The sequence below is a fragment of the Episyrphus balteatus genome, chromosome 2 (assembly GCF_945859705.1).
Source record: "Episyrphus balteatus chromosome 2, idEpiBalt1.1, whole genome shotgun sequence".
NCBI classification, from domain to species: Eukaryota; Metazoa; Arthropoda; class Insecta; order Diptera; family Syrphidae; genus Episyrphus; species Episyrphus balteatus.
In genome coordinates, this window is record NC_079135.1 from 115,894,530 (window position 1) to 115,917,819 (window position 23,290).

At 29.3% G+C, this 23,290-nt stretch overlaps 2 protein-coding genes across 10 annotated transcripts in view; one reads left to right on the forward strand and one right to left on the reverse strand.

The window, feature by feature from the left end:
- Positions 1–13,660, forward strand: part of LOC129909798 (histone deacetylase 4) — a 116,502-nt gene extending 102,842 nt beyond the window's left edge. For 8 of the 9 annotated variants that reach the window (XM_055986881.1, XM_055986876.1, XM_055986879.1 and 5 more), the window contains 8 exons: positions 20–150; positions 4,484–4,630; positions 4,948–5,618; positions 7,407–7,742; positions 7,856–8,743; positions 8,804–9,238; positions 13,184–13,317; positions 13,389–13,660. In XM_055986881.1, the coding sequence (XP_055842856.1) occupies positions 20–150; positions 4,484–4,630; positions 4,948–5,618; positions 7,407–7,742; positions 7,856–8,743; positions 8,804–9,238; positions 13,184–13,317; positions 13,389–13,443 (2,797 nt within the window). In that variant the 3' untranslated portion in view covers positions 13,444–13,660. The remainder of the gene's footprint in view (positions 1–19; positions 151–4,483; positions 4,631–4,947; positions 5,619–7,406; positions 7,743–7,855; positions 8,744–8,803; positions 9,239–13,183; positions 13,318–13,388) is intronic. The other variant, XM_055986885.1, reaches the window with a different exon arrangement.
- Positions 1–23,290, reverse strand: part of LOC129909803 (ubiquitin carboxyl-terminal hydrolase 30 homolog) — a 228,063-nt gene that overhangs the window by 158,637 nt on the left and 46,136 nt on the right. The gene's annotated exons all lie outside the window — the stretch shown is intronic.

The window sequence follows — 23,290 nt, forward strand, 5'->3', positions numbered from 1 at the left end:
TAAGTTTTTGCGATTACAGAGGCGTAGTTAAAAGTTCGTCTGGTGAATCTTTGCCGGCTGGTACGGTTACAAGTTCACATCCATATAAAATTCCTCAACCGCCCTCAACAATTGTTAAATATGATTCCGATTTCCCATTAAGAAAAACAGGTAAGTTTTTTTTTTTAACCTATTTTGTTATTTTCAATTTTTGGTTTTTCCTAATTTGTTATTAATAAAAGAATAAATTACTTAAAATGCATGGATTTTGACACTTAGATTACACTGCCAATTTAAATAATTATAATCTATTCAAAATAAAACGAATACACAAAAAAAAAAAACATTTAAACCTAAAAATCTAACAAAAACTTTTAAAAAGTTTTTTGTTGATATTTTTGTGGTTTTGTTTTGAGTAGAAAACAAAAAATAACACTATGGCAAATAACGCTTGTAGAAGTTTTTTTTTTATTTTTAGAATTGAAATATTAAAATATTAAAGAATTAGGTAGGTATGCAAAATATACAACATAAAACAATTGATACGTTTTATACTTAAACGGTTTAAGTTATTTTAAAACGAGTGGTCTGTTTTTAAATTATTTTTTTTTTTCGAAAAGTTAAAATTTTTATAAAAATGTTCAATATTTTGTTAAAATTAATAATTTAAAATAAATTATATTTTTGTTTTTTATTTTTTTTTTATTTGAATCAAGCCTCTATGTTATTATAATTGAGTAGGTATATTGTTTGAATTTTCAATAAGAAAGCCTTCAACCTCCTTTTTTTAAATCTTGGAAGATTCAAATAATAGTACGTACATTTAAACTTGTCTTGCATATCTCCCTATCCATTTTGTCCTGATAGGGAAAAAGGAAAACAATTTATAACATTTCATAAATCATTAGCTTCTATTTAAAAAGCAAAAAAAAGACAGAAGTATGTAGTTTTTGATGTTTTAAAATTGTTAAGAAATCAATTTTTGACAGCTAACTACAAAAAGTGAAAATTGGGATGAAATTTTAATAAATTTATCATTTTATCTTTTCATTCAAAAGAAATTGAAATTGAATCGATTTAAAAAATAAAAGTGGTGAATAAACTGAAGTTCTGAAAACATTATTTTTGTGTATTTAAATAAATACAAACGGAATTTGTTAGCTTAGCTGTCAAGCATTAGTTTTATTAGATCATCGAGTCATCCATTTTAGAAACTTTCTAACACACAATCTTCCGAAGCCATTTCTGTTTATTCTTAGAGTTTTGTGAATCTAACAGCTTTTAGATAATAAAAAACAAAGATTTATATTGAAAAAAAAAAATTAATTAAATTTTTGAATAAATTAAATGTGTTTTGCAGTTTGCATTTTTCTGCAACTTACAAAAAAACAAAAATTGTTTTAAATTTACGTTTTACTGTTAAATTTAAAAAATAAAAAATCTATTAACAAGTTTGATGAGATCAAAAACATTTCATACAAATGATTCTGAAATATTGTTTACATGTACATAAGTTGAAACACTTATGTACCTACATGCAAACAATAAACATTTTTGAAATGTATTTGTAAAATCGTCGCCTGAGAATTGTTTTGTCGTATACGCCAATTTTGGAATTTTGGGAAATCGCATTTTAAGGTTTGAGCTTTTATAAAAAAAAAACTGGCCGATAGATTTTTTTCAATTTTTAATAGAATATTTTGTGCGATATCTTCTTTATATTTATGTTTTCAAAATTGTCACATCTATTTTAGTTTTCAAATTATCAAGGTTTTTATCCAAAATCAGTTTGTCGTAAACGCCACCAAAATCAACTTTTTTTCCATCCCGTACACGTACGACAAAGTAGGCGCACGTACAAAATTCCAATACTAAAAAATAAATTAAAAAATTTTCACAGTTCGTTTTTATTTATTAATTAAATATTTAAAAAATAGTTTCTTATTACATAGAAGTAGTATTGGTTTGACTTAGAGGCTCAATTATTAAAATAAATATATCTAAAATAAAGAAAAACCAAAAAATATGACCATAAACATAAAAAAAATTTAAAAAATGTCTTAACAAAAAATAAAAGTCATCCTATGGCTATGAAATATGAAAGAAATAAAATAAAAATAAACCAAGTTTGGTTAAATTAATATATGGTCATAAATAAAAGTAAATTAAATAGGTAAATATCAAACTAAAGAATTTATTCTAATTTTTTGATTTGACGCTTCATAATATTCTTGGTCTGATTTAGGCATAAATATGAAAAGGCTTTTAATATAAATAATCTTATCCTTAGTTATCGAGTTAGATTTTTTTAGTAATTTGAAGACATTGGCTGATCAAATTTACAGGAGTTGCTATGGTAGGCTTTTTATATGTTTTAAATATTGATGAGCTTTTATATTCCACTTTTCTACCGCTCGCTTTATAAAATAGTGTAAAAGTATCATCAGTATCATCAATTTGCAAAACAATAACGCAAATTTAGCGAAGAACAATGGCGCCTTAAAAAAATAATTTTCGACCAGCAGGTGTTTTTTGCGATCGGGTGCAATAACAAAACTCACAGCAACCCTTTTTCGCTTCGTTCACGACAACGCGCTTGAACGAAGAGGCGCCACGGGCTCGGCGCTCACGACTACAGTCGTATACAGCAATAAAACAGCAACCTTTTTTTCACTTTACTTCGTTGAAGACAGCGCGCGCGAACGAAGTGACAAGATCAATAAGTGTACAACAATAAAACAGCGACCTTTTTTCACTTCGCTCAAGACAACGCGCTTGAACGAAGCGGCGCCCGCGACCGACTTCTTGATCTTGTGTTCGATAGAAGATCAACCAGTGTACATATTTATAAGCGGTACTTGTGACCGAGGATGAGGTCAAGTATCTAGCGGCAGGAACAAACGACAAGAACCATGACAAAATTAAATACAACATTTGAGATGTCTCTCAGATGCACATTTTTCTTCCTTGCACCTCTATTAATAGTGCAAAACCTCAAGTAGCGCAAAGCTTAATGCAGCCCTTAGTTTTTAATTTCATTGTCCTTATAGCACATGAAGTCCTTATTTTCAATAAATACTTTTCTAGTAGGTTTATTATATTTGTTTATATTCTATTTGGGTCATATACCTACATACATGTAAGACAAAACAAGTTCGAAATTTTCTACCCTATCTGTTTTGTACGACGTACGACAAAACAATACTGAAGAAAAAAAAAGCTGAAAAATACATAGAATTTTTGTCGTAAACGCCAAAAGTTGGCGCTTACGACAAACCAACGCTAATCCGATGCTTATTTTGTGGATATACGACAAAATGCACACTAATTATCTCAGTAACGGTAAACGATAGGACAAATCTGATAACAGAAATGAAAAGAGAACGTTCTAAAACCTATTACTACATATCCAGTTTAAAAAAGTGCATTTTGGCGTTTACGACAAAACAACTCTCGGGTGACGAAATGTGTTTTTGTTTATGCTAGTTTTCCTTTTTACCAATAATCCAGTCACCAATAACCCAGTCACTTGACAAAAGAAAAATGGAACAAAGAAAACTTCCTCTTGTGAATGTGAAAAATAAAATCATTTCAGACATGAGAACTTGTTTGTTTAAACACCAGTCTCTTGGTTGTAAGCCTTTGACTCACGTTCCATATTATTTTTCCTATTTTCAATTTTGTATTTGAAGAAATCCGAAAACTGCTCGGTTTTCGGTTTTCCGCGTAATAAAATTGCAAAAATCCCTCTTCTGAACTCTAAAAAAAAACCATATAGATTACAAGTAGATACAAAGTAGATAAATTGAACTTTCCCTTCAATATGGCACATTTGTTAATAAGTTAAAAATTTTATTTATAATTGATTTTTATTGACAAAACATTTTAAAACAAAATCTAAATTTTCGCGAAATTGGCCAAAGCGATTTAACATAATGTACTTCAAGAGCTATAATTATGCTAATTCTTAAATATTTTTTATTTTCATAAAAAGTTTGATCATTTTATTGTTATGTTGTTAGCAATTCTTTGTTTTAAGGTTGACTTTAAAATTATAATGTCAGGTTTTGGAGATAAGATCGCATTTTAAATTTATTATATTTCAAAAAACGTGAATTCATAGATTTTAATTGATCAGATTCGAAAACGAATAAAAAAGAAGAAAGTAGAACTAAGTGAGGACTAGGACAAAATAACCGTTTATAATATTCATTTTAAATTCAATTATCTGCATAGTTTAATTTAAGCAGTTTTTAAATTATTCTTTAAATAACAAAGAAAAAACAACATTTTTAGAAACATTTATAAGTAAATATTTTTTTTAGACGAGGGTTTTTTTATCATAAAGTTAAAAATAGGAACCATTTAAGAATTCTTAAACTAGTTATCTGTCGTTAAATTGCTGATAATTTTTATTAAAACTTAAAATTAAAACACACAAATAAAAAATAGCCTTAGAGTATTAAATTGTATAACAAAAATGGTAAATTATCCTACCTACTAGCATCCGAGCCGAATTTGCTGAAATTACGCCTCAAACAAAGTGTCATCGATCGCAAAGCAAGGATTGGTCCATCAGCTGCTCGACGTCAAGAAAGGCATCTTCAAGCTATTCAAAGACGCCAGGCAAAGCACAATTCAACATTAGCAAGTACGTATCAAAAAAAAAAAAAAAAAAACAACCAAAAACACTTATCGGCGAATTAATACAAAGAAAACTTAAATAATTAATTACAATTATTTACCCATACACTTTTTAATGCATATTTATATTTTAGTGTTGTTTTAAATGTTTGGTTTTTTTTTTCTTATTCCCAAATTTTTTGGATAACATTTTTTTTTTTTCAATTTTTGATGCTTTTGTATTAATTCACTAAAAAATGAAGCAAAACTAATTTTTTATTTATAAAATCTTTTATTTAATCAACTTTAAATTAACAAATCATCATTTTTTACTCTTTTTATTAGACTGCAATAGTACTCCTGATTCTGGACCAAATTCACCACCCTCACTTGTAACGGGTGGGAGTCGAGGTTCACCCACAAGTCAACCAATACAAGAAGAAAATGAAGATGTCGCTCAATATCAATCGGGCCCACGCAGCAGTATTAATGATTTGTCCCTATTCAGTTCGCCATCCATGCCGAATATCTCATTGGGACGACCGCATTTACCCAACGCGCATACACCTGCCGCTGCTAATTTTGCCATGTTAACTGCATTGCGGCAACAAGCTGCCGCTGCTCAACCAATGATTGGTGCTGGTGCTCCAACTTATTACAATCCTTTGCCACCCTATGATCATCATCATGCTGCAGCAGCTAGCAGTAGCACTGGAATACCTCCACCATCGACAAGATCTAACACATCGGCGTCATCATCGTCGGCTGGGTCGATTGAAATGCCGCCGCAAGCACATGCTGCCAATACACCAATGACAAGTGTCTCGATGGGTATGCATCCACTTCCTATGTATGGCCAGCCAATAACCGATGTCCAAGTGGCCCATGCTCGGCTAAATAAGCAGGGTCATCGGCCATTGGGTCGGACACAATCGGCACCATTGCCTTTGGGTCATCCAATGCTGACGGGGACTGGGCAGGTCAATATTGTGCAGACTCATTATGAGAACAGTGATGTAAGTAGAATATATGTACATATTTGTTAAGGTGGGTCAAAAAAATCGAATATTATTCTAAACGGTTATAGTACAGTTAAAATAGTACATAAAATAAACAAAAAAAAATTGTTACACTCATAAAACTTTGCAAAAAGTTTGCTTTTAGGATTAGAAAGAAGGGTCAAAAAAGTCTATAAAAAAAAATTGGATGGAAGGGTGTTTTTTCAAAGAGTCAGTAAAATCTGTAATAAGTTCCAAAGCGAATGATTCATTTTATTTTTTACACAAATCATTGGTTTTTGGGACCAATTACATATTTTACTGACTCTTCGACAAAAAAAAACACCCTTTTACCTAAATTTTTTTATGAAAACCCTTTATTCTTGTTTTCTTTCCCAAATTCAACGTTTTTACAACAAAAAAAAAACACCCTTTCAACCATGATATTCTTATAGGCACTTTAGTTTCTTGTTTCTAATATCAAAAGTAACATAATTGCTGATTTTCAAAAGGGTACCATTACTATTATTACTTATACTTTTTCCAATATAGGTACCCACATTTTCGCTACCCTTAAAAAAAAAACACCCTTTCACACGAAAAAAAAAATGTATTAACTTATTTTATTCGTAATTCCCATGGGAAAGACAACATTTTTAATAAATTTCATAAACTTACCTGTTATACCCTTGATTTTATCGGACTTATCACGGAATTTCCAAAAAAAAAAAACACCCTTTCACTTAAAATATTTATATAGATTGCTTAGATTCTTAGTTTGGGTTATAAATGAAACATTTGAACCAATTTTCATTGATGTAACATTTTTGTCCCATTTTCTGTGGTAGGTATTAATTCCGAATTCCATCATTTCCTAAAAAAAAAACACCCTTTCACTCAAGATAATTTTGTAGACTCTAGAGATTCTTAGTTCTTATAACTTACAAAACTTTTTCACCAAGTTTGAAAAATTTTATGTCAGCTGTTATGATACCTTTCTCACACATAACTCAATCCATAAAAAAAAAACACCCTTTCACCAAAAATATTTTTAAGAACTTTATGAAAGATTCCCTGCTTTATCTAAAACCTTCATCCCGAATTTTATTATGTTTTCCACATGGGTTTCGATAATATTTTACCTGTTAAAGTCAAAAATCAATATTCCTTGTTTTCAATCGACAATAACTTTTCTTTAGAGCAATCGTATTGACTTTATTTTTATGTCATCAAATTCAGCATCGAAAAATACCTTGAAAACATGTACCATAAATAATTTTTTCACTTTATTTTTGACATTCTTACCCCCTCCCTTTTGTACACGAAAAAAAACCCTTCCGCCCAACTTTTTTTTCTAGACTTTTTTATCCTTGGTTCTTATCCCAAAACCGAACTGTTTGCCAAGTTTTACCTGTACTATTAAAGCTATCGATTTAACACCTTGGACTTTTTTTTATACCACGTTTAAGTTTTAAACGGTTAGATAAACGAACAAATTATTTAAGGTCTTCTTTGTAGAGCGTTTAATTTCCTACAAGAATATTTCAAGGAAATTTGCGAAAAAGTCGATTGATAAAAAAATGATTTTTTTTATATAAGATTGAGGTAAAAATGGAAAACTGCGAAACGGACGATCTTCCAATTTTTATTTTTTAGAGCTCACATTTGGTGAATATATTCTAGAAGTGTCTCTCAATCGATTTTCCAGAGTATAAAATCAAAAAAAAAAAATCTATTTTTTTGACCCACCCTAATATTTGTTGTATAATATCCCTCGTCTTAACTCTTTTTCTTTATAATTCACAGGCGGAACGACAAGCCTATGAGCAACAGCATATGTTGCTAACGCAAAAAATCCGCCAAACAGTTCTCACCCGCAGCGGTCGTGACCAACAACAGCAGCACCAACAACAACACCAACTGAAGGAAGCCGCCGAAGAGTCCACCAATGACGAAGTGATAGATCTTACCGACAAAAAACAACCGCCCAAGACTGTATTGGCCAATTCTGTGATAACCAGTACATCTCAAAGAAGTATACCTGAAGAGACGGCCCTGGAAGCTGCTCTCTTGAAATCTAAAATGCGCGACCAAGAGTACCTACAGCAACAGAGGGAACTGCTGTATATGCATTCATTGCAGGTGAGAGGAGGAATGATCGATGTTGTCCCTGTTTCTGTTTCGGTTTCCCACTAAAGAAATAAAAAAAACTAAAACAAAAAAAAAACGCGAACCGTTCCGTTCCATTTTTTTAGGTCGACGATGCCGTGGCACGTGGTTTAATCCGTCCTCTATCGCGGACATTGTCCAGCCCGCTGGTGCATTTGGGACCACATGGTCTCAGTCAAATTCCTGATACTGGACAACAACACATACAGCCGATTGTGACTTCCTCCTCTGCCGATCATATTCCACCGGTCAATCTGAGTATGCCACATCGACGTCATGTGATCGAGAGTCCGCACAAAATCACAACGGGGCTAGCTTTTGACAATTTAATGCTAAAACATGCCTGCGTTTGTGGTAACAATTCGTCACATCCCGAGCATAGTGGCCGCTTGCAAAGTGTCTGGGCTAGATTAATTGAAACTGGCCTGGCAAATCGATGTGATCGTTTGCGATCACGTAAAGCTACACAAGAAGAATTACAAACAGTACACTCAGAGGCTCATGCTTTGTTGTTCGGTTCAAATCAGCTGAATCGACAGAAGCTTGAAATTGCGCCTTCTGTGAGCTTTGTTAGGCTAGGATGTGGCGGAGTGGGTGTGGATCTTGATACGACGTGGAATGAACACCATACTGCGGCAGCGGCTCGCATGGCAGCCGGTTGTGTGATTGATTTGGCATTTAAAACAGCTAAAGGTGACCTGAAGAATGGTTTTGCGGTAGTGCGTCCGCCTGGCCATCATGCTGAATCGAATTTGGCCATGGGTTTTTGTTTTTTCAACTCAGTGGCTATTGCGGCAAAGATATTGCGTCAGCGTTTGCCGTCGGAAATGAAGAAGATACTGATTGTCGATTGGGATGTGCATCATGGGAATGGAACTCAGCAGGCATTCTATGATTCGGGGAATGTGTTGTACCTTTCGATTCATAGGCATGATGATGGTAATTTCTTTCCTGGTACTGGTGGTCCAACAGAGGTGAGTTTTTGTATACCATCCCATCATATGAAAGTATTTAATTTCAATTTTATTCAACAGTGTGGTACTGGTGCTGGAGTTGGTTTTAATGTGAATGTCTCATGGTCGGGTGCATTGAATCCACCATTGGGAGATGCTGAATATTTAGCTGCATTCCGTACTGTTGTCATGCCTATTGCACGGGAATTCAATCCTGATATTGTTTTAGTATCAGCGGGTTTTGATGCCGCAGCTGGACATCCGGCTCCGTTGGGTGGTTATTTAGTGTCACCAGCATGTTTTGGTTATATGACGCGAGAATTAATGCAATTGGCTGGGGGGAAGATTGTTCTAGCCTTAGAAGGAGGTTATGATTTGCCAGCGATATGTGATTCAGCACAAGAATGTGTTAGAGCGCTGTTGGGCGATGAAACAGCACCAATTGCTGAGGCAGAATTATCACGTCCGCCATGTCAGAATGCTGTTGATACGTTACAAAAAACTATTGCTATACAGGTAAGTGTACATTTAGATGTAGTGGTCTAAGATTAATTTAAAATTATTATCTCATTTTTGGCGGTTATTAACGTACAAATAAATTTTTTTACAAAATTAAATGTTCACTGTGGTGTATGAGTACTTTTTTGTTTAATTAAAACAAAAAAGGCTTTCAAAGTAACAAATAATAATAACTATTTCATTATAAAGTTAGTATTGGTAAAGAGAATATGTATTTGCAGCTCTGATTTCGAATTCGAATCAAAATATTTATTTTTTCAAGTCATGCTTTAGAACTTTAGAATTTTGAATGTCCAATAAGACAAACAAGACCTGTGACCCAGAACATAGAATATTTAACACAATTTTTACTGATAGAAGTAGTTAGGAACGATAACCTTTACTGATGTCCTAAAAGTTTCTTAAAATCGCAATTGGGTTTGGCCACATTTCAGAAAAAAATGCATTAAAACACAATTTTTGTGATGTTTTGGGTAAAGAAAGAAGATATCAATTCCAGAAACATGACCATTTTTTTGACAAAAATTTGTTGATTTATCAATTGAAGCAGTTACGCAACGAAGTATTGAAGTGCCGTATACGCCAAATTGCACTTTTTGAACTAGATGCAGTCTTATGTTTTCGAGGTTGCTCTTTTCACATCTGTTATCCGTTTTTTTTTATGTATCTTTTTTTAGTTGCAGAGATATTCGCTATTTTTTTTGACAAAAACAGCAAATTTTGGCATTTACGTCAAACTTTTCATGCAATTTACGAAAATTTTGAAAATTGTTTTGATGTACGTCTTACATCGTTTATGTTTTTTTTTTTTACGACGTGTATGAATAAAAAAAACTTCTGATTTTCATGGCGTATACGGCAAACTCATCTTGGACAAAAATTTAAATATTTTGAAAACTAAATTAATTTCAGATGTCCAATAACATGTATGTATATAAAATATACATTTTAACTATATATTATACTAAAAAATCAAAAGCTGTTAGTTCTTTCGCAATAATCTTCCCAAAAATGTAAAAGTGGCTCTTCAATACTAGGGCGACGATTTATTAACTAGCAATTGATAGTAATTATTCGCAATACGGGTGAGATTTTTTTTGGAAGTTTTGAAATTCGATATTTCAAAAACTTTGCAAGCTAGAACAATTCTTATACTAGATTCGAATTTTTAAGGTCAATAATTTGGTTTCTATCTAAATCTAAATGGCCAACATTGTATATATATTTCTATAGTAATATCATGAAGTCGAATTTAGTCTTAGTTCATGTCGCCACTTTTTTGAGGTGGCGCTCAGTGTGTTTTTTTCATACAAATTCTGCTTTTTCAAGTCACCACTAGAGTTCCTAAGATCGTTTCACTTCATGATAGTACTATGGAAATATATATGCAATGATGGCCAATATTACTGTCATTTACAGAAAACTTGATTTTAAAAATTCCTTTTATTTTATTCTTTCAATTTTCCCAATATTTTCTGAAATAAAAGTGTAGTTTTACTCTTGCTCTATAGGGCAAGAATTGGTTTCGTGTCGAAAAAAAAATTTGAGGTTTTAATCAAAACCAACATTATGATGATGGAGAATTCCAAAAAAGTGGGTCTCGCAATTCCGTCCGTGCGTCCATCTGTACACATTTCCACAGCCTAAACGGGTGGACGGATTTTCGTCAAATTTGGTACAGATGATTTTTATGGAATTCTGAAAGTTGGTTTTTTTTTATATCTCGTTTAGAACGTATACCTCCCATACAAAAAAATACGATATTGCAAATTTCTCGAAAACGGCTCTAACGATTTTGATTAAACTTTGTATACGTAATATTTAAAACAGTGGCAATAAAACTGTATTTTTATTTTTTTCTCAAAAAAGTCAAATAACATCAAAAACTTTTTTTCATTTAACAAAATTTTGCCCTAAATGTCGGCTCTTCCCCAATATCAATTTTTTTTTAATTTGAATCTAGCTTTTAAAATCTACAAGTAGACTAACATAGAAGTGCTTTGAATTGCAAGAGCAAGTACGTGCGACCCCAGTCGTGCATTTTATTTACATAGCCTTTAAAAAAGGTTTTAGTCTTAGACATGGCATACCAAACTTTTCAAAAATCAAAAAAAATTTCGATAACTTTTTTTTTGTTGAAAATAGGCTATTTTATCAAAAATACAAAAAATAATTATTCGCTGAAAAAAAATTAAAATTAGGTTACAAAAACAAAAAAGAGTAAGCTTTAACCAAGTTTATTAAAATCCAACTGTTTTTGTTAAAGATAAAAATGAAAAAAATCGTATTTTTTTATTTTTCTTACTATGATTGAGGTTATATAAAAAAAATTATTTGAGTAGAAGTTGTAGATCTAGATTTAACTTTTTTCGAAGGAATTGGCACTGGTCTATCAATTCCGTCCGTTCGTCTGTGCGTCCATCTGTACACATTTCCACAGCCTAAACGGGTGGACGGATTTTCGTCAAATTTGGTACAGATGATTTTTATGGAATTCTGAAAGTTGGTTTTTTTTTATATCTCGTTTAGAACGTATACCTCCCATACAAAAAAATACGGTATTGCAAATTTCTCGAAAACGGCTCTAACGATTTTGATTAAACTTTGTATACGTAATATTTAAAACAGTGGCAATAAAACTGCATTTTTATTTTTTCTCAAAAAAGTCAAATAACAAAAAAACTTTTTTTCATTTAACAAAATTTTGCCCTAAATGTCGGCTATTCCCCAAATCAATTTTTTTTTTTAATTTGAATCCAGCTTTTAAAATCTACAAGTAGACTAACATAGAGGTGCTTTGAATTGCAAGAGCAAGTACGTGCGACCCCAGTCGTGCATTTTATTTACATAGCCTTTAAAAAAGGTTTTAGTCTTAGACATGGCATACCAAACTTTTCAAAAATCAAAAAAAATTTTCGATAACTTTTTTTTGTTGAAATATGCTATTTTATCAAAAATACAAAAAATAATTATTCGCTGAAAAAAAATAAAATTAGGTTACAAAAACATAAATAAGAGTAAGCTTTAACCAAGTTTATTAAAATCCAACTGATTTTGTTAAAGATAAAAATGAAAAAAATCGTATTTTTAGAATTTTTCTTACTATGTTTGAGGTTATATAAAAAAAATTATTTGAGTAGAAGTTGTAGATATAGATTTAACTTTTTTCGAAGGAATTGGCACTGGTCTATCTGGGAAATAAGGAATGTTAAAAAATACCATTATTGAGTTAAAAAATGAAATTATTCCGTCCCATAGTTTTGCGTTTTTTAATTAAAACAAAAAAGTCTGCCAGGGCGACCGGACCCTGGCACTTCTTGCTAAATTTCTGCTGCTTTAAACTTGTAAATTAGTATATCTGCAAGTGACTCATTTCTCTCTATAACGCTGGCGTGTAAATTAAAATTGACTTACTTACATTTTTTTAAATCAGTTCTTATGGCTTTGGGGGTTAGCTGTTTTTTTTTAAACTTTTTTTTTCGAAACATAGTTTTTTTGGAAGAGCCGCAATGTTTGAAAATCTAAAAATATGACCTAAATGCCTCAAGGCAGATGCGTTGCACAGGGGTGCGAATTTGGCAGGATAAAAATTAAAAGTGGTCACAAAAAAGTGCCTTTAGAAGGGTGAAAATACATTTTTTTGAATTGTGAAAACAATATTCGAATTCCTCCCAATTTTCTACATCAATTTCATATATGATTCTCTATAAAATAGTGAGACCGGAAAAAGTTCTAGTGACATGAAAAAGTATAAACCAAATTCGCAAAAAAGAGGTGTGCCTACAGAGGGTTAATTTAGCACTGTAAATCATTCAGTCACTGTGGTGTATACGTACTTTTTTCTATCAAACAGTAATTCTATATTTATTTTGGTATCACAAATAATGTTAAACATATTGCATTATTTCTTCTAAATGAAACATTTTCTTTTTGTTTAATTAGATGTCCCATTGGCCTTGTGTACGTCGTTCAGCGCACACGGTTGCCATGTCGGCCATGCAAGCTCTACGAACTGAACGAGAAGAATCTGAGACTGTAACAGCAATGGCTGGGCTTTCAATGCAACCTCCAAACAGGTAAGATCTAACATTAACCAACAACCTGAAAATAGATATATTTCAAAACAAACAAAAATCTTCCATTTCAGAACGTTATCACGAGGTGAATCTGAAGAGCCAATGGAACAAGATGATGCAAAGTAAAAATTGCTGTAGCGAATATTTTAATCGTACAAACATTAAACAACAACAACAAAAAATAATAAAAATAATTTTGTGTATGTTGTGTTTGTGATAAACAAGGACAAGAAGGACATGATGTGTTTTTATGTCTTCTTCATCCATCTCACAAACACAAAAAAAAAAAAAAAATGTTTTTTTGGGAAAAAGTTCTTCATATATTTCAACATTGTCTCGTTAGCAGCGCCAGCAGCAACCAGCACAAATACAGAATTTGGGGAATCAAATCATTTTTGGTCAGAAAAGGACTTAAATAAAAAAAAAAAAATAAATAAAAATTCATAATTGGAGAAAGAGATAATGGATGAACAAGAGTAAAAGACGAGTTTCTTTTACTTCCGTCCTAATTTCTTATGACAAGAATACTCGTTGTTAAAATTCCCTTCAAAATAGGGAATAACATATTTTTTAGAAAAAAGAAAAAAAAATACAATGCCACACTTGAAATTTTTTTTTACTGACAAGCTAAACATTTTTCGCGCTTGTAAATTAGATTTTGAATGGTGTACACATTTTTTGGTGCTTTAAACTTTTCTTTTGATACAATATTATGGTGCATCACAAAATAAAATACAAAATAAATGAATTTTATTTGAAAAAAAATTCAATACAAAAAAAAAAAACAATTTGTACATATTTTTTAACTATAATTTAAAAATTTATTACTCTCTCACTCTCTATCTCTCTTTTTGTTCTCTGGTCATTCTTTTCTATCTCATAAAGTAGCTAAATGATTCAGTGGATAATTAAAATATTAAATACTATAATAAATATTTTAGATAGCTAATTATAAAAACAAACAAAAAATTAAACAAAAAAAAAAAACATAATATATTATGGAGAATGGTACAAATATTTAAACAATGTTTAAAGAAAAGAATAAGAATATATTTTCTATTTTAAAAAATTGGATGTTGCATTGCATTCCAAATAAAACAAAAAATTAATTAAAAATTAAAATAAAACAAAATATATGCATACATATATATTATATTATATAAATGTTACGTTTCAGAAACAAGTTATAACATTGCTGTGAACTAAATGTTTAGTATTTAAATAATTATTATTTAATTTGTATTTTGGACAAGAATAAAAAGATATTTTACAATAAAAAATAAATTAATTTGTTAGTTTATAAAGAAAAAAAAAACAAAAAAAATCAATTTAATTGAAATAAAGATAATTGTTATTACAAAAAATAAATTATTCAACAAAACAAAACAAAAAATTGCATATAAAAATAATAACTAAAAACGCAAATAAGCACAACGAGAAATTTATATTTAAAACAAAAAAAATACACTGTATCATACTTATGCAAAGCTCTATAATTATAATAATAAATAAAATTAATTGTGAATAAAATTTTGTTGTAGTGTGATTTTGCACACATTAAAAAAGAAATTTAAAAAGAAATTTATTGATTTATTGACTTATTGATATATTAAATGTAATGGTTATAAATTGAAGATATAAATTAAATTTTAAAAGAGCAAAAACAAACACAATTATATTTATATTTATTAAATAAAATTTATAGATATATGTATACCTATGTATTAAACAAAAATAAAAATTATTTAATCATATATATTGTTGTATATGTATTAAAACAAAAAAAAAAAAAAAAAAATACATTTTCTGTCGCACTGGCTTTGAAAAAAAAAAAAAAACAAACATTTTAATGAAAAAACTTAAGTGTATTTTACATAAAATTATAAGAATAAAAAATAAATTATATGTATAATTTTAGGTCTGTCCTAATTTAGGTGAATTTATATGAATAAAATATATTTATTGAAAATAAAAAAATAAAAATTTATATGAAAAATATTCTTGTGCAATAGATAAATTGGTGTGTATGTGTGTTTGTTGTTATCTGTGACAAATATGGAAAACCTCTTAAACACAAAAAATGTGTTTGAAACAAATTAAACGAAACAAATATAAAACAGAATAAAATTTGATGGTAATATGGGGCCTCATAATGGATAGCGAATAAAGTTTTGTATTATAAAAATAATGTCGTTCCAGACTGGTTTCACTCAAGGATTCACTCATTCTGAAATCCAATAGAATATGTATACTCAGTTGCACTCAATTCTGAAATTTTATATCAGTGTTGGTGAATATTCAAATATAATCACAGGCCTTGGCCCTTGTATACAGGGTGTCCCACAGTCACCGCCCCAAATGAAAACCATGGATTCCTGGGGTCATTTTAAGTCGAAAAACTTAAGTGGTAATTTTCTCGTTTTCGTCCCGTTTTCGAGTTACCACGGTTTTTATGATTTTTGCTTTCTTGTCCTTTAACTGGCCTTATCTTTGCCAAACTACGTTTGATTTGAAAGATTTTTTTTACAACCAATCAAGAATTTATTACAGTTTAAGTTTGTCTCAAAACTTTTTTTTCTGCGGACAACCGTTTATCCACAATTTTGCATCGAACACAATTTTCTTCGTTTTTTAAGTTGTTTTTTACACTTTCATATCATTTAAGTCAAAAAAACACGTTAATGAGTATTGTTTTTTTGTGCTTTTTATTAAAGCCCAGTTAATTTTCATAAAAAAAATAAGTTTCATTTCATAAAAAAGGCTACTGAAAGTAATTAAAAAAAATAAACAAACTGAGTGAATTAAAAAAAAAAAATAATTTTTAAATACAAAATTAATTTAAATGAATTTAAACTCTTTCTAAGCTTTATCTATTTGTTCTTTTCTTAACCACAACAGCTCAGAAAAAGTTTTTAATTAATTTAAATTAATTTTTTATTTAAAAATTATTTTTTTTTTTAATTCACTCAGTTTGTTTATTTTTTTTAATTACTTTCAGTAGCCTTTTTTATGAAATGAAACTTATTTTTTTTATGAAAATTAACTGGGCTTTAATAAAAAGCACAAAAAAACAATACTCATTAACGTGTTTTTTTGACTTAAATGATATGAAAGTGTAAAAAACAACTTAAAAAACGAAGAAAATTGTGTTCGATGCAAAATTGTGGATAAACGGTTGTCCGCAGAAAAAAAAGTTTTGAAAAAAACTTAAACTGTAATAAATTCTTGATTGGTTGTAAAAAAAATCTTTCAAATCAAACGTAGTTTGGCAAAGATAAGGCCAGTTAAAGGACAAGAGAGCAAAAATCATAAAAACCGTGGTAACTCGAAAACGGGACGAAAACGAGAAAATTACCACTTAAGTTTTTCGACTTAAAATGACCCCAGGAATCCATGGTTTTCATTTGGGGCGGTGACTGTGGGACACCCTGTATACAGGGTGTCCCACAGTCACCGCCCCAAACGAAAACCATGGATTCCTGAGGTCATTTTAAGTCGAAAAACTTAAGAGGTAATTTTCTCGTTTTCGTCCCGTTTTCGAGTTACCACGGTTTTTATGATTTTTGTTCTCTTTTCCCTTATCTAGCTTTATCTTTGCTAAACTACGTTTGATTTGAAAATTTTTTTTTACAACCAATCAAGAATTTATTACAGTTTTAGTTTGTCTCAAAACTTTTTTTTCTGCGGACAACTGTTTCTCCACAATTTGGCATCAAACACAATTTTCTTCGTTTTTTAAGTTGTTTTTTACACTTTCATATCATTTAAGTCAAAAAAACACGTTAATGAGTATTAATTTTGTGTGCTTTTTATTAAAGCCCAGTTTATTTTCATAAAAAAAATAAGTTTTATTTCATAAAAAAGGCTACTGAAAGTAATTAAAAAAAAAACAAACAAACTGAGTGAATTAAAAAAAAAAATAATTTTTAAATAAAAAATTAATTTAAATGAATTAAAAACTTTTTCTGAGCTATTGTGGTTAAGAAAAAAACAAATAAATAAAGCTCAGAAAAAGTTTTAATTCATTTAAATAAATTTTGTATTTAAAAATTATTTTTTTTTTTAATTCACTCAGTTTGTTTATTTTTTTTAATTAATTTCAGTTGCCTTTTTTATGAAATAAAACTTATTTTTTTTTATGAAAATAAACTGGGCTTTAATAAAAAGCACAAAAAATTAATACTCATTAACGTGTTTTTTTGACTTAAATGATATGAAAGTGTAAAAAACAACTTAAAAAACGAAGAAAATTGTGTTTGATGCCAAATTGTGGAGAAACGGTTGTCCGCAGAAAAAAAAGTTTTGAGACAAACTAAAACTGTAATAAATTCTTGATTGGTTGTAAAAAAAATTTTTCAAATCAAACGTAGTTTGGCAAAGATAAAGCCAGATAAGGGAAAAGAGAACAAAAATCATAAAAACCGTGGTAACTCGAAAACTGGACGAAAACGAGAAAATTACCTCTTAAGTTTTTCGACTTAAAATGACCTCAGGAATCCATGGTTTTCGTTTGGGGCGGTGACTGTGGGACACCCTGTATATAAAATCAATAGTATTATCATGAAGTGAGATTTTTTAGTTTGTTCGTTACCTGGGTGGTCGCGATAGCGCTTAGATCGAATTCAATAATGGGAGTGAGGAGATGAGATATACATCTCTGTTTGAAATTTGACATATTTTTTATGTCGTTTTCTTTCACTCTATTAAGGAGTACTCTAAATTTTTACTCCTTTTTCTGGAGTGAAAGAACATAATGAGAGTAATTTTTTGTTTGTAATTGTGTGTGTGACAAGGCTAAAATGGATAATTTCCTTGAAAAAAATAGTGATAACAGGCCTAGGGAAAACATTTTATGAATCGAAAAAAAAATAATATTCAAAAAAATATGAAGCATAATAATATCGTTGGTGTAGAAGCGGACTTAGTTTTACTTTTGGTATATTTTTCATTATGCTTCTGATCGGTTTTTCACTCTAATTGACACACACCCTTAGTTCGATTTTATAAATTGTAAAATAAAAATATCCCATCAACGCAGAAAAAAATGGGATTTTTTTGTTATATGGCACAGGATTTTTTTTTATTGATGAAGAACACTGGCTGAAAATTTTTTTTTATTCGGTTTTCAATTTCATTTTGGAAAAAGCGAAGAATTAACGACAAAATGGAAGAAATATATATGGCGGAATATAATACAGTAGAAAATATATTCATAAGGGTTGTTTTTGTTAATAACAAAAGAGTTTAAAAAAAAAACTTTTCGCATTTTTCACGTTTCAAACAAAATTTTAAAATGTCAAACTTCAAATTCATAAGTGTGTGTGCAAATCAGTGTAAATCTGACTAAAAAATGTGGAGTAAATCCGGGGTACTCCGTAGTACTAAAATTACTCCGGAGTAATTTTTTTTTTACACTTTTGTGGCGTCAAAGAACACAAAACCTTAAAAAGTGCAAAAATAAGTACTAAAAGGGTACTCTCATTGGAGTGAAAGAAAACGACATTAGTTCGTTCGTTAGCTTATTATTGGTGGCGTTGTTTTTTTTTTTATGATAGTACTATAGATTTTTTATACAAAGGCCTTGGCAACAGTATAAGTACTCACAGAGTGCACTCTCACTTGAAATCAAGAACCAAATTCTCACCTGAGAATCCTTCAATCTTTCACTAGCTTTTGCCTAGAAATTTTACATAACCCTCATGGTAGAAAATTTAATAATTGTTTAAATAAATCGGTCTATTTTAGACTTTTTTTAACTCAAAAAATAAAATAAAAATTAGTACGTTCGAAATTCCTTTGTTTTCTGCTGGATTCAAATAAAAAAGAACCATTATTTGATGTACTAAAAACTATCTATTGAGCAATTTCCTTGACAAGGTATTTATAAACCTATTTTGCGATTTCGAATTGATTTCGGGTTCTCTGATTTATTGTTGTATAAATCAGTCAATTAGACATCACTTAGAGAAATTGGCTACGAACATTTCCAATTGGTTTTCATAAATGAATGGTTGCGCAAGTTTGACAATAATGTAAAGCCATTGACCTACTATATATGGACTGCTAGTCGTTTGACTTTTCCATACAAAAATTGAAATAAAATGATTCCACATCTTTCTAGCTCTACTAGCGGTATAACCTTAGACGGCGAAAAGAGGAAACTTTTAGTGAATGACATCTGTCGTTAAAAGGTAGTGCTTTCTCTGTTTTTCTATATTTGTTCCTTTCGCACTTGGTCAAAAATGTTGCACTTATTCTCCGCTTTTTTTAGGGCGCTAGTATCGCGAAGAAAGAAGTGGAACCAACCTGAATATGCTTCTAGCAGTCCATATACATATATTAAGTCAATGTGTAAAGCTTTTATTAATGCAAATAGGTATCTATGTTCAGAAATGTTAGGGATTAAATATTTATTCTGATTTAGGCAATTTTATTAGAAAGTTGACTAGAAAGTTAGGCAAGAAAAATCTACCTATATGTATGTAAATTTCTGTTCAGAAAATGACGTTGACTAAACATTTATTCCCTAACGTTTCCTGAAATGGCTCTGCTTTTTCTGAATGGGCAGGTTTATTGCTATATCTGTCAAGGGTTCAACGTAGGTGGTTTCCGAAATATAACAAAAAGTAATTTTTTTTTTTTTTTGCCATTCGATGATCTACTATAATTTTTAGTTTGAACCATGTATTATTAAATTACTTCAACAACGGAACCGAAAATTTAACATGTCAACATTTCTCTTAAAAAAGATCAGGTTCTGGGTACCTCAAGACATGAAAATAAACATGACTTAAATTTCGTTTCCAAAATTCGGGCCAGATAAAAGAATTTAGCAATGGGATGTTAAAAAAAAAAACAAAAATGGAAAAAAAACTTGATATGATAAGTAATAATGCGTAATTCGTATGAAGCATTTTATAGTAGTTATCATTTAAAACTAGGGTAGTAGAAATTATGAAAAAATATTCGATTCGCTAACCATTATGAGAGCTATTATTTTGTAGTTCGAGAAGGAATGAAAAAAATATTTTAATATTTGAACAGAAAAGATCGTATTTTTTGCTAAAAACATTTGGTTTTTTGAGTAATTTTTGACTTCATTGGGCGTGGAACAGGAGAATGGTAATTGAAAAAAAAAATATATATATTGTATTCCTTAAGGTAGTGATGGGGAATCCTTCCAATATCAAAGCGTTACTTGATGTATGGTTGCAGCATTAATGGTGCATATAAATTTCAACTTAAAGAAGTTTGTAAGTTTGTAAACGATAAAAAAAATTATTTGTTTGTGAATTAATTCACAGTACCGTGGAATGAATTAGTTTATGAAATGGGACCTATTATCTAGAAATGGTAACTCTGAGGTGTTACCTCCTTAAAAATTAGTGATTGGTCATAAATGGTCAACTGGTGTTGTTATTATTTGATCAGCCATAGAACTTTTTTTTTAATAAAAAAAAAATTACGCATACGCCACAGTGACTATAAAAGTAAAACTTTAAAAATTATATATATATATGTTGATTCACTTAATTTTGGCATTATATATTTGGAAATTGGAAATTTATGGTTGCGCAGAAAAAAAATATATAAAAAATATGTTTTGGCATTTGACAATGAATGCAAATGCGAAAAGCTCCCGCGGTGAATGCAAAATGTTGGTAATTGATAGCAATACAAACGGACGACGTTGTTGCATAATCATAAGAAAAAATGGAAAGTATATACATATATTTATTGAAACATCAAAACAAAGCTTAAAGTGTATCAGTATTGCTATCATGTATATGTTAAGCGATGAACGCAGTTTTTTTTTTCGGTAATTTTCGGTCATTTATCTGTATTGGCAGATAAAAAAAAATTATAATTACTAAAAACTTTTTTTTTACCCATAAGAATTAGAATGATATCTATATCAATTTTCCTATTTTAGAAGACGATTAGGCCCATTTTATTTGATGTTTTTTTTTCTAAAATTTCCTGCAACAATTATGTACAGTTTTTATATTTTTATAATTATACTTCTCTGTGAGAAATTTATTTATAAGATAACTTAATGCTAAAAAAAAATTAAAAACAAACAATTTGGAGAATATCTGTATGTATGATAAATTGGTTTAGATAAAAATTTTGTAAGTTATGAAAATAATTTTTTATATTAAAATTGCTGTAATTGTTGAGTGCCCTTAATGTATACCAACGAAAAACGAATTTGATATAGAAGAAGGACACAAAAGTTATATTATTAATTTGTGTTCCTATTGCAAGTTTAATAAAAAAAAAAAAACTTTGATTGTACCAATAAGTCTTTTTTCCTTCTATTATTTTTGCTATTGTAAGAATAGTAAAAAAAAACAATACTGAAATACATAATAAATAATTACTTTAAAAAATTATTTAAATTATTTAATTAAATAATTAGTGTTAAATCAGTATATTGAATGAATGTTTTTTTTTTTTTTGTTATGTAACAGAAATATATATAGTAAAAAATTAAAGCGCTGGTCGCTTAAATATTCATATATATGTTTTTATTGACAATATACTAATTTGTAGTACCTAATTATTACATGTAGGTTCAAAAATTCCTTTTTTATAAGTTGTTAATTAAAGTTTAAAATTATTAATTTACTTATATTATTTTATGATATAAATTGTATGCGGTTGTATAGAGTTAAAACTATTAAGATACATAATATGGTTAAACAATTTAAATAAACCTTTAAATGTTAAGAACTTTTTTTTATCGAAGATTGTATTATGATTTTTAATTATTTTCATGTTATTTTTTTTAAATATTAAAGCTAAAACAAAACAATAAAATAATAGAAAAATGTTAAAGTATATAAATATTGTATGCTATTATATATTTATAATTAAATAAAAATATATTGATGTACAAAATCATCAAATGGAACAAAGAACGTAAATAAATGTGAAAAAAAAATATTAAAAATAAAACAAAAGTTGTTTGTTTTAAACTGAATAAATGAGAACAAAAAATTCTATCCTTGTTCGTCACAAAATTTTCATAAACTTTTTGCATAATACGTCTTTTTCCGAACACATTTTCCTAGGAATAGTTATTTTAAGGGGGAAGGGATTATTTAGCTAGTACCTACCTGTTATTCCTCCTTTTCAAAAACACCTTTTTAGCCAATACAATTTTGGACTTATTGATTCTTCGTGTCTATGGAAATTGGTTCATTTAGGATAAATACTATTAAACGTTCCTCTTAAGTTTTTTTTTAGCATATTCAAAGACAAAAGGAAAAAATAATGAAAATTATTTTTGCATCTTAATAAGGGTATGGCAGCATTTAAATGCCCACTGCCATACATGGGCATTGGAGTTGATTTCAATTGAACTTTAAAATTGTATCATATTCAAAGACTTTACTTCCTTCTCAAAAGAACACCATTTCACCCAACATGATATTACTACTCTTTATTTCTCGGTTTAGTATAAAGGAATTATCAGATATCGCAGATTTTCCTACAACAAAAAAAAAAATCACCCTAAAAATATTTTTCTGGACACTTTAGGAATTGTTTTTTGTGTTAAATGAAACATATTTGCAAGTTATCATTATGGTCCATTTTTATCACTTATTTTTTTTTTTTATTTTGTACTATTTTAGGTAGTGTTCTTTTAAGAAAATAATCATCTTATTCTCAATTCACTATACCAACAACAATAATTCTTTCCTTCCTTTCTTCTAAGCGATATGCAATATCTGTTTATAATAATAAAATTACTATTATTATAATTTATTTATTTATTCGATTTCGAAAAAAATTCACGATATTTGAAAAGAAGCATTTTGCTAAACTTAAAGCATAAAGCTCTATAGCAGGCTCAAAGTCTGCAAAATTTCAACCTTTTGGCTTTTTATTAAACCCATAGTACTTGACCAAACAAAAGTTATAAATATCAATATCATGATAAATTATCGGTGCAAAATGTAATATT